The 16,659-nt window shown below is 43.6% G+C and overlaps 3 protein-coding genes across 3 annotated transcripts; 1 reads left to right on the forward strand and 2 right to left on the reverse strand.

Moving 5' to 3' along the window:
• Positions 1 to 518: 518 nt before the first annotated feature.
• On the reverse strand, positions 519 to 788 carry N7483_010330 (uncharacterized protein; the record flags this gene model as incomplete). The annotated part of the gene is made up of 1 exon (XM_057093757.1): positions 519 to 788. The coding sequence occupies one exon, from the start codon at positions 786 to 788 to the stop codon at positions 519 to 521; it is 270 nt and encodes an 89-aa protein (XP_056939728.1).
• A 7,068-nt stretch (positions 789 to 7,856) lies between these two features.
• N7483_010331 (uncharacterized protein) lies at positions 7,857 to 8,981 on the reverse strand (the record flags this gene model as incomplete). Its single annotated transcript, XM_057093758.1, has 1 exon — positions 7,857 to 8,981. The coding sequence occupies one exon, from the start codon at positions 8,979 to 8,981 to the stop codon at positions 7,857 to 7,859; it is 1,125 nt and encodes a 374-aa protein (XP_056939729.1).
• A 2,966-nt stretch (positions 8,982 to 11,947) lies between these two features.
• Positions 11,948 to 12,253, forward strand: N7483_010332 (uncharacterized protein; the record flags this gene model as incomplete). Its single annotated transcript, XM_057093759.1, has 2 exons — positions 11,948 to 12,181; positions 12,233 to 12,253. The coding sequence occupies 2 exons, from the start codon at positions 11,948 to 11,950 to the stop codon at positions 12,251 to 12,253; spliced, it is 255 nt and encodes an 84-aa protein (XP_056939730.1).
• Positions 12,254 to 16,659: the final 4,406 nt, after the last annotated feature.

Consider the following 16,659-nt stretch of genomic DNA (forward strand, 5'->3'; position numbering starts at 1 on the left):
ACCGGGAGCAACTAAAAGGGGATGCCTGTAATATTCTCGGCTACGTAGCTTAGCGCCTGTCACGGTATTTGGTGAGCTCTATAAGGGGAGTATTCACATTGTCAGTCAGCGAAGGGCATATACTTAGTCAGCTTGGCGGCAGCCAATTATTGGCCAGTTTTTGATGTACATTTGTCTACTCCAAGGTGGAGACAAGAAGTTGCAACAAAACTAACAATGACTATTGATATAAGATGTGCTAATGATCGTTCAATAGAATCAACTCTGATAAATAGAGAGGGATGAGAGAGTTTCAAAATGTAAAAGGACAGTATGAAATGAGTGCTGAATACTCAGATGTTGTTGTGAGGAGAACTGACGGTGTAACAGTCAAGGTTCTTTGCTTCAAGGACGCGTAAACGATTAGCCAGCCAATTAGACCACCAATGTCGAAATTACGCCATCTTTGTCTGGAACAGGAAGACTTCTGGCTGTGAGCTTTTTGGCCCTAGACTTCCTTTTTTTGGCGAAAGACTTGTCTAATCTTCGTATAAATAAACATTCTCTAACAAATATTGGGTAAGGCGGAGTTTAGGGTGCTTGTTGAGACTGGGAAGGGACTCTTGCATGGCAGAATGGACGCCAGTAACCTCATCGGGATACGCCTCAGTAATAGCGTCCTCGGGCAGAGCCTCCTTAGGAGGGCATGGGAAACATGAGCAATGTCGCCCTGTGAGAGCATCTTGGGAGACTAGTAGAAAGAAGAGCCGCTTCTTGTGTGAAATCTGGGATTGTGCGGAGTGCACCATGAGCGAAATCTTGAGAACTCGTTAATAGAAGCTTGTTCTTCGGTAGATTATCCTAAAATATATGGGCACTTGGAAGCCCAAGAACAGGATCCTTTTTTCGAGAGGGTCGGGCTCTTGGGAAAATCCTCTTGAGACGAGATTAGTCACGGAATGGCTTAGTGAAGAGCACAGACGGCATAGAACGCTATACGTCATATGAGCTGGCTTCTAGGCCTCCGTCTCTCCTAGTCCAAGCATTCTAGGTCTAAATCAGTCTTGAGACGGTCCGAAGGCTTAGAGGGGGCTGCGATGGGATTTTTTGATTCGATTGGCTGAGTTGAGTGGATCCCCGCAGTGATCTTCGTAGTAGACAGTCGAAACCCGGATTGAAGCCTAACAAACCAGGCATCAAGGTTGAATGGTAAAAAGAAAATATCGAGTGCCAATCCGGGGGCTCGCGAACTATTAGCAAATGCACGTGATCTGGAGGTTCCATTGTTTCATACCTACACTTTAAGAAGCCGTCTAATCAATGCTCAACAGTGCCTGTGATGAACAATCAATCAATTGTTCGTTACAGTACGAACACTCGCTACCCCACGTTCAACACATCATTAATGATGGATTTGAGCAAACATCAAGAATAAGGAATAAAATCAACTCTACCGTTGGTTGATCTTCAACAGTATGACCAGAACATGTGAAAAAAAAAAAATTGTGAAGTATCTCGGACTCTTCAGCAATGAGAGATTGTCCGAGGCCTCTGAAAGGTACCTGGATGCACCTGTCTATCAATTGAACATGAATATAACCTATGAAAGCAATTTCTGGAATGGTGAAGAGCGACATGCACATCATAGGTGGAGAAGATCCAATGGGTCAGCCAATTATAACGATTAAGGCAACTGAGTATTTGTAAATACTACAATCTAGACCTAATTAAACATATATACCTCATTGAGCATTGTCGATCCCATTGTGATCAAATCTATCTATCTTCAGTACTGTTCGGACACTCACAATAATGATGGCTTTTCAACAAGTTCTATAGATGTTTAAACAATCAAGTAAGTCACTCAGGGAAAGAACTGGCACAAAACACACGCTCCGAAATATTGGTGCTTGACCTTCGGCACAAGACTGAAGCGTCGAAGAAATAACATTATCGTTGGACAATCAGCATTGATAGACTATCCATCTGCGTTGGCCAACGATGCCGGTGAATGAATGATACTCTTCACACATTCGCGTTTTTCAAACGGTCGCGTCAAACCAATTTTGTTCCTCATTGCCAAGAGTTAATGAAGTATCAATGATCAAAATTGACTCGCGCCCCTCATGAAGTTGTTCGAGTCAATTGGGTCGCACTTTGAGCATTCAGAATAATAGCCAAATTAGCGCTCTCCATATAAAGTATCTACCATGCTATTTTTGACACTTTTATGTTATAAGCCTACTACTTTGAGTCCTTCCATAGCGAAGACAATCCAATCGCTGCAATGTCCAATCGCTCTTCAACCAGAAAGTTGATGCGCCAAAAGCAATGTCGCCGCAGAATAAATATGATGAAAAAGGCATATGAATATAGTAAGATGTGCAATGCAGATGTATGCGTGGGTGTTCGCATACGGGAGACAGGTCAGATATATATTTTATCAGCGGATGCCTCAGGGTTTTGGGATTTTCTGACTACACAGCTGGTAAGCCACATATGACGTCATCTTGACAAGAGAAGCTGACCGATTAGAGCTCTCACTACCCTATTCCAAACGTGACAACCGATTGTGATTTTGAGAAGGGCGTGGAGGATGCTAAATAAGATACCACGCAATAGGACTCGATTTGTGTGAACAGTATTTTCCATAATCCTGCTTGTTTAAAAGCCGTTATACTTCAAAACCTTGGCGTATACATTGCGGCGATGGTGGTTGTTACAGTGTCGAAACCAGTCCATATCAGACTAAATTAGTGCTCGGGACAGATCACACCACTCCAAGAGCTCCTTTCGATTTTTGATCTGCCCGTAAGCCGAATATCCTCTGACTCGGTCATTTTAGCATCGATATTGAATCAGTATGGAAGAAAATGCGTTGCGGCTAGAGGCAAGTTTCCTAATTCAGCCTAGTTTAGCTTCAGTCACAGGCCGAAAAACAGATTTATGTCCGATACTGTAGGGGTAGTTTGTCTTTGATACGCCTGTATCCAATTGGATGATTGTTTCTCATTTCTCCACTTTGGAGTAGTGAACTTGGTGCCCGCCATTTTCAAGTGGTAGACCTTTACATTTTGCTAGTTAGTTGACATCTGATCGCCGCTTGAGTGGAAAGACATGAGCATATGTTAATACTGCCTAGGACAAAAAAGAAAAGATGAAGAAAAAATCACATGCATTTGCTAGTAGTTCGCGGCTCCCCAGATCGACGATAGAAACCTTTTCGGCCTTCATTCTTGATGCCTAATTTATTAGGCCTGAAACTGATCTGACCGCCGAAATATGACTCAAGGAAGCCCCGCTATGCACCATTTCGGATTATACTACTGTAAAACATCCTGATACTCATGCGCAACAATCCCTTGAACCGTCTCGTTGCTGATCTAGATTTAGAATGGCTCGACTAGGATAACAAGCTACGGACACGACGTGTGACGGAAAATTGCAAGTCGAACGACTACACCAAGTGGCTTCGTGGCAATGAGAGGACTTGAATATTGCATATCCGTCATATATGGACCATCGGTCTGAAAAAATGTATACAGTATATGAAACGTCAGTCTACCATTACAGTACAGTATGCAGCAGAACTACATACATGTAAAGGTCTAGCGGGACTGGCAAAGCGGCCCAGTATTGCACCAAGTCCCCAGATTGAATAAAAGACTCCGTTCATGATTACTAATCAGGACCCATGATCCTTTTCTCCACTTTGGAGTACTGTAACACAGCATATCTTTATTGTACAGTACCAAGATTCCTGCTCTGCAGGTGGGAGGTAAAAAAATTAAACCCTCTGTGAAAAGCACCTAAAACAGTCTATAGACGATCTGCCATGTGGCCACTCAAGATTGGCTTGTCCCCTCAGCCTCACTTCGACGCCTCACTTTTTCTCAGCAGCTAAGCCGCGTTCTTAACAGATGGCTTCCTACGTCGTTTGACAAGCAGGTCCAATAGGGCTCTCTGCACCGTCATATCTTTTTCATATGCCTCGTATGGGATCAGCAGGTTTACGTGAGGTCGCACAGTCCTCTCGCTCTAGCGAATACTTGATTAGCTATCGTTCGTTGTTGGACCCATTTTGCGAGGCTGGCACAGCAAAGACGTGACGTGCCATTTGCATGCTACATATAGCGGGGCAGTGACTTAGCTTTAGCCTGCAAAGTACACCCTGCCACCACATTGATCTCGGAGCAGAGCCCCATGAGATACAAAGCAATGCGCTCCTGCAAATTGATTGGGCATTCTCGAACCTTATTCGCAGGTTGCTTAGCTTTCCCTTATTATTGCGAAAGCCTCTTCTTGCTGCCTCCCGTCAAATGTGTGGAAATTTGTCAAAGGGGCGTTGAATTTACTTAGCCTTAGAAAAGTCAAGGGCGTCACCTTTCATATATCAAGTCGGATATGCCTGGTACGATTTGCCTGACTTTACACTCACATTGCAGGTATGAACTCACGAGAACCTAGTGGCCCCAGAGGAGCTACGGAATTTGTAGGGATGTACATAAAGAAAAATTTGCAGACTGAGAAAAAGAGACTGGAGCGTATTATCGAGAATTATCGGGAGCAGGAATACCCATGCCAATATGATTCATCGACAGGAAGGGTAGAGTGTTTCACAAGCTGTATATCATACGAATGGGGTGATATTATGGTACAATGCCCGGAGGAGGTGAAGTTTAAGGCCCAACGACAGCTTGAAAATCTTAAAACGCAACCTCTCATAAGAATTGTATTTTCTGATTCCAAGCTCGCATCCTCGAATGACTTTCTTCAAGGTGAAAATTTGGTTTATGGACACAGGTTGGTGTTTTAGAGAGGGGATCACCCCAAGAGATATTGTCTATATACTGACCATAAGTTGATAGGGATACTCTCATGATGATGGACGAATGGCATTGCCCAAAACTTCGAGAGATAGAATTCCGTGGAATCTTGATTGAAGAAGAATGGGAGGTGAAATCTCACTATGTCCTCTTTTCTTCGGCCATGACTCTGCTTTGTTCTATATTGATTGCTGCTAAATTTGTTTTTGGCGAATGGGGAACGGCATGGACTGTCTGCTCTTTCTTTCTCTCGCTGGGGTCTTCTTTGTATGGGATGATGAATATTGAGTTAGCTAGATAGTATAGTATGTAAAGGAGTACCAAGAGACAAATGGTGTTGAGGGACAGTTGGCTAGTCAGTTGCTCCTTGTGTCCGGTTGTATCCACTTGCTTTGCAGAATCGATATCAAGGCCAGAGAACTCTGAAGCGACTCAACTGGCGAGCACTTTTATGAAAGTGCGGACGGATTTCACTACACTCCACGAAAACACTGGTATCTTCTTGCTGAAGTAGTAGAAGTGAATCATTTTATCCGTCTGATGCTTCTTGTTCGAGACATTGCAGGCAAGGAGGTACCTGTCTACTTCTACACGGATGATCGGGGAACGGAGCCATCTATACGTCATGTCCAATCGGGGAATACCATTGCCATTCTTTATGCACACCAGCACGGCTTCATGGACCTCTCTACGGGAATTCGTCAAGAAGAGATTAACACTATTCGGGTAGATTTCCTGATTTTCCTGATCAAACTCCTGGAAACAATACTAACTCCAAGTAGATATTTCCCTTCAAGCTCAATGATATTTTACGGCTAAATGATAACATTCAGGCAAGCTCACGGAGGATAGACGGATTAAGACTATGCCATGGGTGTGGACATGGTATACAAACCCCCCCGCAAATGCGGCAAATGCTCATTCGTCTGGTATTGCAACAAGGTGAGAGCTCCAGAAGAGAACAAATTTATTTCTATCTAACGGGGTGTAGGAATGCCAGTCTGTGGGGTGGAAAGATAAGAATCACAAATCCGACTGCAAGATGCTCAGTAGGGACATGCGAGCACTCTATACATCTTCTTGGCATGAATTTGAAAGCTACCTCCAGTTCCCTTTTTGACTGGAAAGAAGTGCCAGCCAACATTAAGCACGGCGCGATCTTCTATCTCTGTTCTTCACTTGATCCACAATTCAGCTTGGACCCTTTTGAAGTTACAGCAAGCTCTAGCGCATCGCTAAATGAGAGTTGTTTCGGGTATAAGATATATAGTTTTGAAAAAGACTCGTTCAGTTGAACCAAGTTGCTTAACCCCGTTTTCTTGTTTAGCTTGGCCGGTGAGTTCTTATCAAGGCCAAGTAATTGTAAACTGCTACCTGGCAAGGTAATGGTGATACAGGTCCATTTTCTATCATAGGGCGTGTCTGGTCCCTAGGTCTATGTCATTTCTGGGGCTTTCGTAGATCTGATTTTGACGTTCTAAGGCTGGTAGACACATACTTCACTTACGCTTCAAACCACAGCACCATATTACTGTCAATTCGCTCCAGTAGAGATCCTCGTGGCTCTTCATCCGCGTAATCCACCTTTAAGCCAAGAGAAATAAGACTTGTTTCCTAATTGGATAAAAGCCACTCCTTTCCCCACTTTGGAGAAGTAAACGCATGATCCTCTCCGTAAAAGACCAACCTGTGTCCATAAACCAATTTTTCACCTCGAAGAAAGTCATTCAAGGATGCGAGCTTGGAATCAGAAAATGCAAGTCTCATGAGAGGCTGCGTTTTAAAATTTTCAAGCTGTCTTTGGGCCTTAAACTTCACCTCCTCCGGGCATTGTACCATGATATCATTCCATTCGTATGACACACAGCTTGTGAAACACTCTATCCTAGATGAATCATATTGGCATGGCTATTCCTGCTCCCAATAATCCTCGATGATACGCTCCAGTCTCTTTTTCTCAGTCTGTAAATTTTTATTCATGTACATCCCTACAACTTCTGAATAAAATACCTCGGGAGACCATACCTCTTCCTGCCGACTATGATTGTGACAATGGGAAATTCATAAGGTCTAAAACAAGTCAAGCATGTTTTTCGTGGATCAATTAAGAGAACCTACGATGGAAATGGTTGGTCATAAGGGATTTTTTGGAGATACTTTCGGACGCTTCAGCTCCAAATGAGTGCGGTGCTGCTTAAGTTTCTTTTTTCCCATTGTCATAGGGCAAATACGTCAGGCAAATCATATAAGTCATGAGAAAAGATGGAAAAGATGGCGAGTTATACAGTTCTGCTGCTATTTATGCTCTTCAAGCAACAAAGAGGGGCAATGCAAGTATGAGTTGTTCTTCATGCACAGGGATAACAAGGCATTTTCCGACTGACACGTCAGGCGATAACTTGTCTGGTATGCAAACCGCTCACTTAACATAGACTTTATGCCAAGATCAGTTTTGAATGGCAGCTCTTAGAATGACATTGCCTCTACGTTACAGGTACAATCCCCAGAGGCCGCCGCCGGCTTACTACGGAGTCTGCAGTGGTAAGGCGAACCTTCAAAGTAGCCCGCTTTATATAATTGGCTGGGTGTTACTCCTTTCTTCACCTTGGAGTACCAAGTCCTCGTTGACGTATATTATGAAGAAAAAGTGACTTTCCTTTCCAAAGCGTTGACTCTTCAGTCTTTCCTAGAGCACACATCTCAAATTATGATCAATTTTCATAGTTGGGAGCTCGGAAAAGGTCAGATTAGGCCCATATCTTTTATTTGTTAGGCCGTTATTTGACGCATTTCGATATACCGTTGATCATCAGCTAATATGCGATTCCGTTTATGCTTCATGCCTTTAAGCAAATCTCCAGTGACATGATAGAGGCAGTCCCCTTTTAGTCTTCATATAAATGGCTTCGTTGTTTGGTAACAAAATGTGTAGTTTGGATTGTTTGTATCTGACCCCGTTCAAAACATTACAAATAAATCTGAAGCCCTCATGATTGCGATCCCGGTCGATTGGTGTGGCATTTGCCGTACCAGATTCGTTTATTTTTACTTTCATTCCCTGTTAACAGCTTTTGTTTTGAACCATTCACTTGCACCTGCAACCGCGGATACAGGGTCTTTGCGATGTCCTATCAAATAATTTTGAATCTCGGCATGGCTGAAATGTCCGCCATAAACGTGCCGCGCAAACTCCACCGACAGCGTGTTTATCTTGTCTTTTGGATAGGGTGTGCTATTCTTGGCGAGTTGGTTGTTACCATTATCATCCAAAATGCTGACTGGTGCATAGAAAGCAAGGAAGAGCTTTTGAACAATAAAGGCACTCGCAAGCTCGAACTTAACCTCCACGTCCACACGACCTGGGCGGATTAAAGCGTTATCAAGCTTGGCTCTGTGGTTTGTAGTCATGATAAGAATACGGCCATCTTTGGTAGCTACGCCGTCAAGCGTATTGATAAGAGATGAGAGAGTGATTGGTCCCAGTTTTGTAGGAGACTTATCATCATGATTTGACAAAAATTGGTCTTCGCAGATTCCAACTTGAGTAGCATCCATATCGTTGGGGCGTTTGGGTAAACCGGCAGTATCAATATCTTCCAAAAGAACCACGCACCGTCTTGGAAGGCCCTGGAAGAGGAGCGCTAACCTATTCTCGTCGAGAGAGTTAAGGCTGAGGGTATAGATGTCCAAGCCGAAAAAAGTGGCCATTCCCAAACATAGGCTTGTTTTACCGGTGCCTGGTGGGCCATGGAAGAGATAACTGCGTCGATAATTCAAGCTATGCTCCATATACCACTGGTACGTAGTTGGATGGAGAAAATCCTGAACATCTGCCTCAAAATTGTCTTTCTGGTGGGGATCAAGTACCACGCTGTCCATTGGCCGGTGCATGTTGTATACCATGGGGACCCATCGCCATTCCCCGACTTTCATACCTCGGTAGACGTTGATGCGATCGGTCTCTTGTCGGAGACTCTCTCTCTGGATTTCTTCGATGAGCGCTCCCAGAAGCTGCTGATTCCATGGAGCAGCATAAATGGTGATGTTCTCCATAAAGGCGAAGAAGGAACCGTCTTTACTATTTGCGACTGATCTGCGACAAAGGGCAAAGAGACGGTTCCGGTACGAAAAAAGATAAAGCTCTTCTTTTTTTGGAGTATGCCAGATGGGCTTCATCTTGTGTAAGTATCGAAAGTGTTGCCAAAAGTTCCGATTCTTTGGGCTATTTTCTGGTCGGCTATCTTTCCCCAGCTGACATATTTCTTCTGCTTCTTTCTTGGCCTCATCTTTCCTGCGCCACGGTGAAGTATAATTTGTCTCTGTTCCAGCGATTGAGCGTCTTGTTTGGCTGAGGTGATTATGCTTAGATATCCATTCCATAGTCTGGCTGTACAATGTATCTTGAAACATAATATCCACCGAGGCCGCATAATAGAGTAACCATTTCTGAAGTTAATCAAAAATCTCCGGTAGCACAAATTTGGCGAATACCCAAGCTATGGATATGAGGAAGATGTAAAATGAACAGAAAGATAGATCGATATAAAGATATAATGAAACAAGGCGTGACAAGAGTCCAAATCCAGGCAACAGAGTGTCAAGTAATGTCTCAGTTGACAACTGTACTGAGTTGTTGGAAGACATTTTTTCGGTCAGAAAGTAAAAAATTACCGGAAGTGTGAAGATACAACTCATATCCGTGGACTCCGAAGAACTTATATACACTCCTCGCATTCAGAGTTTCGTTCTATAATATGAGCTCAAAGGTTAAAACCCGTGATTTATTCCTCTTTATACGCTGCAAAGGCACCGATTCCGCAATATAGTGCCATCTCTACTAGAAATAATCCGCAATCTCCTCGAACAATCCCGCAATTTCTCTCATCCCGTCGCAAAACTTCCAAGTCTGCTGTGATATATTCCCCTGTGGGATTTTTTAAATTAGGCCCCTCAATCGGATCGCTGTGTATTTATAGTTGCCGCCTCCCGGACTACCTGTATAACTCACTTCCACTCTTTGGCTTTGGGACAGCTGAATAGAGGCCCGGCAAAAAAATCATGTTGAATATGGCAGGCAATAAAGAGAAATGGATTGGTTGCCGAGCTAGATCTAGTAGGTGCTTTGTAATCGAAAAGTGGATTCTTCTAATCTAAACTAACGTGAAGTCCGGTTGCGCGGGCGACCCGGTTGCGCGAGCGACCCCACCAAATTTTCAAAAACTACCATTTTTTAAAAACTATTAAAACCACAAAAATAATAAAATATTGACTATTAAACACGTCCAGGGCACTTAGTATAAGCATGACCTTTAATCCCACACGCAGAACAGGTTATTTGTCGTCGAACCAAGGGCACAGAGGGTAAAGTTGGCTCAATTGTTGGTTCTGCCTGCACCTGTGGTAAAGATATATCTTTGCTTTCATCCTTATCCTCGACCACCACATCGTCCTGACCACCTTCTAGACCCCCAAAGATGCCTTTCTGGGTAGTAAACTTATGTTTGGTCTCTTGCTTTTTGGTCTGTCTCTTATTGGCAGCCTCTAATTGAGTGCAGCGATTCTGGAGAAAAATATGGTGGTGGACCACTTTTATAGTCATCTCGTAGGTCTTCTCAATCTCCTTTTTTGTAGGCGAAGAAAGGATTGAAGAAGAAGATTGTAGACCTTTTTTGACCCGAGATTGCGATTTTATAAACTTTGAAAGGGTCCAGAGAGTATTTGGATCGCTATCGCTACCAGAAGAGACTGGTCGCTGAGAAAGGATCTCCAAAGAAGGAAGGGAATCCAGGTGTAAATTTAGCTGTTCCAAGACCCTATTAGCATCGAATGGTGCTAATCCAGTAGCTGAAAAGCTATTCTGTATAGTAGAAGACTTAAAAGTACCCATTCTCGCATCTGCGATCAGTTCAAGGAAATCTTCCTTGTCAATAGAGTTAACTCCGTTTCGCATCAAAGTCGAGACCGCTCCTCTATAAAGCCTCTTCAAAACCGAAAAACAACCCACATCCAAAGGTTGTAAAAGATGAGAAGCATGAGGAGGCATACAGATTGCGATGATTTGGTTTTCTTCACAAATTTGGTCAAATTCAGGGGTTAAATGACTCCCATGACCATCAAGGACTAATAAGCAATATTTTCCCACTCTTATCCTAATGTTTGGGATAAAATGATATTTTAACCACCATAAACCAATTATATTGGTAGTCCAGCCATTTTCGCTTATAGTCAAACGAGCTCCTTTTTGATTTAAAAGGAGATAAGGGCGTAGATGCTCTGGAAACTTTTTTCCCTTAAAAATAAAAAGCGGCGGGAGAACACTTCCAGAAGCTCTAATACACTCAATCGAAGTCACCCAGTCACGATTTCCAGCTTGTAAAAGAGCTCTTTTCCCATGGTATTCCGCTGAAGTGATAATCTTTTGTGTTGCGCCAATACCCATCGCAAAACCAGACTCATCAAAGTTGAAGATATCGTCTGAAGCGATACCCCACTTTTCTATTGTCCTTTGAACCAAATCAAACCATGGTTTAATGATTCGAGGGTCTTCTGAAAGAGCTCTCTGATAATCGTATCTACGAGAGAGGCGAGTAGAGAGATTTGGGCGTCGTTTGATAAATTCAGCAGGCCAATGTTTACCCACAGTAGAGGGTGTAGTTTTTCGGGCATCAAGTAGAAGATTAGCCATATCTCGCAACATAGGCAAAGTAAGAGCTGCCCCTCTAGAATCCATATCCAGTAGCCATTTTTCAATCGATCCCTCCTCAGCTTCGGTAAAAATAAAGCGATTGTGTCGCTTTTCAGTAGCAGATTCGCGCCCATTGATCCGGGCCTTCAAAGTTGAGACAGGTATCTCAAAAGATCGTGCAGCAGCGGCAGCAGAGGGATACTTGCCATCTTTTATAGCTTTTATAGCTAATAAAAGGCGACCCTCCTGCTCCGTCAACTTTTTTTTTTATCAGAGCGCTGGGGGGGGGCATTATTGTGATGGTTAAAAAAGAGGTGTTGTTATTGAAGTGTATTTTTGGTGGGGTCGCTCGCGCAACCGGGTCGCCCGCGCAACCGGACTTCACGTTATGAACAAAGTTGCTGTGTCACCTGTCTTAGCTCCTCACGTGCTATCCGTTATTCCGGCATTATGGAATATGCCCCGCGCAACACGATCGGCGGGGTCAACAACACAGCGACAGGGGAGCAAGATGAGTTCGCCAAGCTGGAATATTTGCTATCGCGACGGATCAATCAGTTCCATCCCAGTCCGAGACAAGAACCAGGTCATTAATACGCGAAGAAAATTAATGGAGGACGGGTGGATAGTGATGCAAAATCAGACATTCCTCGACAGCACAGTAGAGCAAAGACAGATCGAGCACAACAATGTACGTGGGCGATAACATGTTTTTTTTGAATTTCCTAGACTAATTATTCAGGCTGTTAAGCAGTTTCTCTAGCTTGACGAAGGCACGTATCTCCCGCGAAGGTTTCGAAAACGTGAAGTCCACGTAAGCGATAGCCTCTTAGTGCCACCCAGCGGTACCTCCGACCTTTAAATTATTTATGTTCTTCATCTGGGTGGTGGAGTAAATACTGTGTGGATTTTCGAATACCTTGCTTCAAATAAATCCTTACGAAGGAGTGTTTTATTAAGTGGGACCGATATATACGTCATTTTGATATCCTATTCTTAAGACGAAACCTCTGACAGCGACCGTAAACAGAATCTTTGTTGCGGGTTGGATGAAGGACTGGAGGATTCTATATGTACACGGGCAAGCTACCGGACTCTTGACTGAGATAATATATATCCAACGACGACAGTTTGTGTGACAAAAAATATCAGGTACTGCGGTGTAGCTGTGGACAAAATCTTCTCTGAGGATTCTGGGATTCAAAAACGATAATCAGAAAGGAATGGGACGGAGCTTGAAAAATCTGCAGAAGTATCTGAAAATAGTAATGAGGTTAGATCCCCGTAAAATTCAGAATCATATTGCAAATGCACTGGATTGTCGACATTGTACTGCCCATCAAACTGTCTCCTTTCTACTATATTGAATGTGCCAAGAGATGCAGGCGTCATTTCAACTGCCTCTCCGATAAAGTTGTAAATCTTCGAGACCTGTCTACCGCTGTGTAGGGTTTCCAGGAAGGACTCCTGTGCTAGAAACTCGATTAGTGTCTTATCCGACCCGTCACTGCATGGTGCTCTAGGCTTATATTCTCTTGAATATAGTTGTACAAAGCCTGGCCAGGTAAACTCGGATCTGGACTGGTACACCGCCTTGTGAACCGCTCTCTCATGAGAGACAAGTTTCTTATAGGAGGTATATTCCTTGCGACAGGAATGGCAGGTCTTTGCTTTGACAATGGATTTCAGGTACGGATGGGTGTTTTTGATATGGTGATTCAAATCATTGACCCTTGTATATGCTCGAGAGCAGAGAACACAAGTAGGTTTCGTAACGATAGGGGACGGGCAAACCGGCAAATACTTAATCCCAAGTACCTGCTCAACGTTGCTGAGGAGGACTGCAAGCTGAAGAACAGCATCTGGTTTCAAATCTCTGTTGGATTTGCACCATTCGGTCTTGATACGATTTAGACGACAAGGAAAGGCTTCTGCAAAGAGAAGTGAAAGACTGATAGGGGTCGTGTGTTTGGCCATTATTCACAAAATTTACTAGATAGTTGATAGCAGAAAGAAGGTCAGAGCTCGATGGTTTCAGCTGAGGGGAGTCCTTCCGCCCCTTATTTCTGGTCAGGTAACCGGCTTGCGCCGCAGCGAGTATTGCACTATTGAGATAGGAGAGAAAAGAATATATGGGTCCAGATGATAAAGCTAAAACCACCAGTAAGATCTTGTCCATGGCATCACCCCTCTTTCTAGTTCAGCGCCTAGGCCGAACTATCCGCTCCCCTCTCCACTTATTCCGCAATATCCTCCATTTAGCTACATTTTCCCCATATATTATCCGCAATCAACTTTCTGCATACCGTGAACTCTCTACAGAGTAGTAGATACCGTATCGGAATCTCGTATTTAAATTCACCGTAGTTCCTATCAAAATACTTACCCCTAACCTTAAGATTGGCTCTTCAGATTTCTTATACTATCATCTTCCGCTCACAATGTCAGGGTCTACTTTGAGCCTTGGGACTACTGCAGGTGACGTGGAACTCGAATCAGCCCAGCCGGACAATGAAAGCAAAGAATTATATTATCAGCCGCCGCCATATTTCTTACGACAGCCAGAAATGACAATCCATAGCTTGGCTCGATTTCGTTTGTGCAACACCGACCTTGCATTAGCAGCGGGTATAGAGCTACCTGAGATACCCACACCATTGACGACCCCAACATGGACCTGGAAACCACATTCTGCGAGAAGTTTTGATGCTAAAACGATCGCATTTCATCTTATATCCGAGAGCGAGAAGTACTTCTGTCTCGTTCGATTTGAGGACTGGGTGCAGGAAGCAACAGGCTCTTCGTCAGATATCGTGAGATCACTCGAATTTAAACATGAAGGACTGAGTGTGATCATGTATCGCTATCTTAGAAGACACTTGAAAGAATATGGGAAGTACCTGGACTTGAAGATTGTATTTATTGCTCCAATCCGTTCATTCGATGTATATGCTAATGTCGAAAGGCCTTGCAAAAATATTCGGACCCATTTTTGTTCCAAGCGGTCAATAACGCTTGCGAATGCGTTAGGGATAGTAGATATACAAAGTGCAGCTTCGATTCACAGTTCATTACAGTTCCACTCGGAAGAGTGCTTACAAGGAGCCCGATTGGACTTCTCTCCCATCAACTCGAAGCCCTGGCAGTACGTTTCCAAAGGTGGTATAATTGTCCCAATGTTGCCTGGTCGTAAGATTTCGATGCTCAGACTAATTTTCTTCGCCAATTGTACTATGTGGAACCCAAGAGACACGCACTCCAGCTCTCAGAGGTAGATCTCTCCCTCTTTCGGGAACTTGCCATTGATAATATTACAAAAGGTAGTGGCGATATCCTATCTACTCTAAATACCCGTTGGAACAATCTTTGCTATGCAGTAGAAGAATGTTCAGCTATTGGCTTTGATCAGGAGTTAGTGAAATTGGCACAAGTTAGGTTGAACTTGCTTTTCTTTTGCTTGCCTTTATTAATGCTAGCTCTAGCAACTTCATTACCTACGAAACTTCTACTCTTTGACGGCAGTCCTTCTTGGCATCCGTTTAAGCGGGAAGTCCTTCACGACACTCGAAAACCTTAATTACCTGATAGATTCGGAGGCAAACTACTTGCCATATAGACAAAACATTTGCTCTGGTCCCGCGCTTCACTTCCTGCTTCCTTTCATACGGATTGGGAAGCCTCTAGATGCTTCAAGGATTGTGTCTGCTGCCCAGGGATATATTGTGGGAAATTTATCAGACAGTGTCTCCAAAAGCCGCTTTCTATCATCATTGTTAAGTTGTCTAGGTCTCTAGACCGCGTTGCCCTGTTTTGACCTTGGCAAACGTTTAACCGTGAACCGGTGATTGTACCATATGTAACCCCTTATTTCCTTGTGCGTTTAATTGTCTTGAGTCATGTGGATATATTGTTGTTCCTTTCACATTATCTATTGGTCCATCTTCGAATAATATCTCGATGTGATAATCCAATTCCCCCGGCTTCTCGGAACTCCCTGTCAATCAGAGAGAATCGAGTGAATTGGAAGTAGGTAAAAAAATAGATGGCGATCAGATCATTGTCAAGCCTAACGAATTCGATATTAAGGATGAAGGCTGAAAAGTTTAATATTTTGATAGGATGAGTGTTAAGATTTACTTTAAAGATGCGCTCTTTATTAGAAGCTGCTGGAAGATATAGAGCGTAGCTTGCGACTCGTCCCGCCAGACTTTCTAGTCCTGCCAGACTTTCTAGTCCTGCCAGACTTTCTAGTCCTGCCAGACTTTTTAGTCCTGCCAGACTTTCTAGTCCTGCCAGACTCTTTAGTCCTGCCAGACTCTTTAGTCCTGCCAGACTCTTTAGTCCTGCCAGACTTTCTAGTCCCGCCAGACTTTCTAGTCCCGCCAGACTTTCTAGTCCTGCCAGACTCTTTAGTCCTGCCAGACTCTTTAGTCCCGCCAGACTTTCTAGTCCTGCCAGACTTTCTAGTCCTGCCAAACTTTCTAGGCTTCATCCAAAAATTTTTCTCTCACAAGAAGTCTCATGGGCATTTTGGCACAAAATGTAAATGAACATATACGTAAACCGGAAGGTGAGCCGGAGGTGAGAAATGTCAGTTCGGGCACTCTAGGTTCTAAACTAGGATAAAATAGGCTAGCCAATCAAATATTGTCAATGGAGATATCCCTCAGATTCAGAAACAGGTCCAGGCTTCGTTATATGGACAAAACAGGGGTCGCAATCTAATGTAGGATCCATGTACAAAAACACTGTCGCAGGCTTTGCTGATTTATTCCCCATCGCCTGAGACTGACAGTTTCCCTGCCCCAGAATTTAAATCCAAAACCGACACCTGGAAGGGCACGCTTAAATAATCAACTGGAATTAACTAGTTATCAAAGATGATTGGCTGATACCTGCGCTAGTTACGTCCAGGGCGGTGGTCAAAACAGACATCTCTCATCTGGACCGTCTCATTCTCACCCTCGACTCACCCAGTACAAATTTTTTTACTGGCTCAAAACAACGATCAAAGCGATTTATTTTACTCATCAGCCCTGCGTCACATTTTGAAAGTGTGCCCCCTAAAAGACTACGAGTCATACCGTTTTGTTTCAGAACCATGGCTTTCAAAGGAAAATCGTGGCCCTAATGGAAGATAAAAGGAGCATTTGTCACTTTTCACATTCG

The sequence above is a fragment of the Penicillium malachiteum genome (assembly GCF_028827825.1).
Source record: "Penicillium malachiteum strain IBT 17515 chromosome Unknown utg000005l:1.0-9002435.0:326005.0-9005861.0, whole genome shotgun sequence".
Lineage (NCBI taxonomy): Eukaryota > Fungi > Ascomycota > Eurotiomycetes > Eurotiales > Aspergillaceae > Penicillium > Penicillium malachiteum.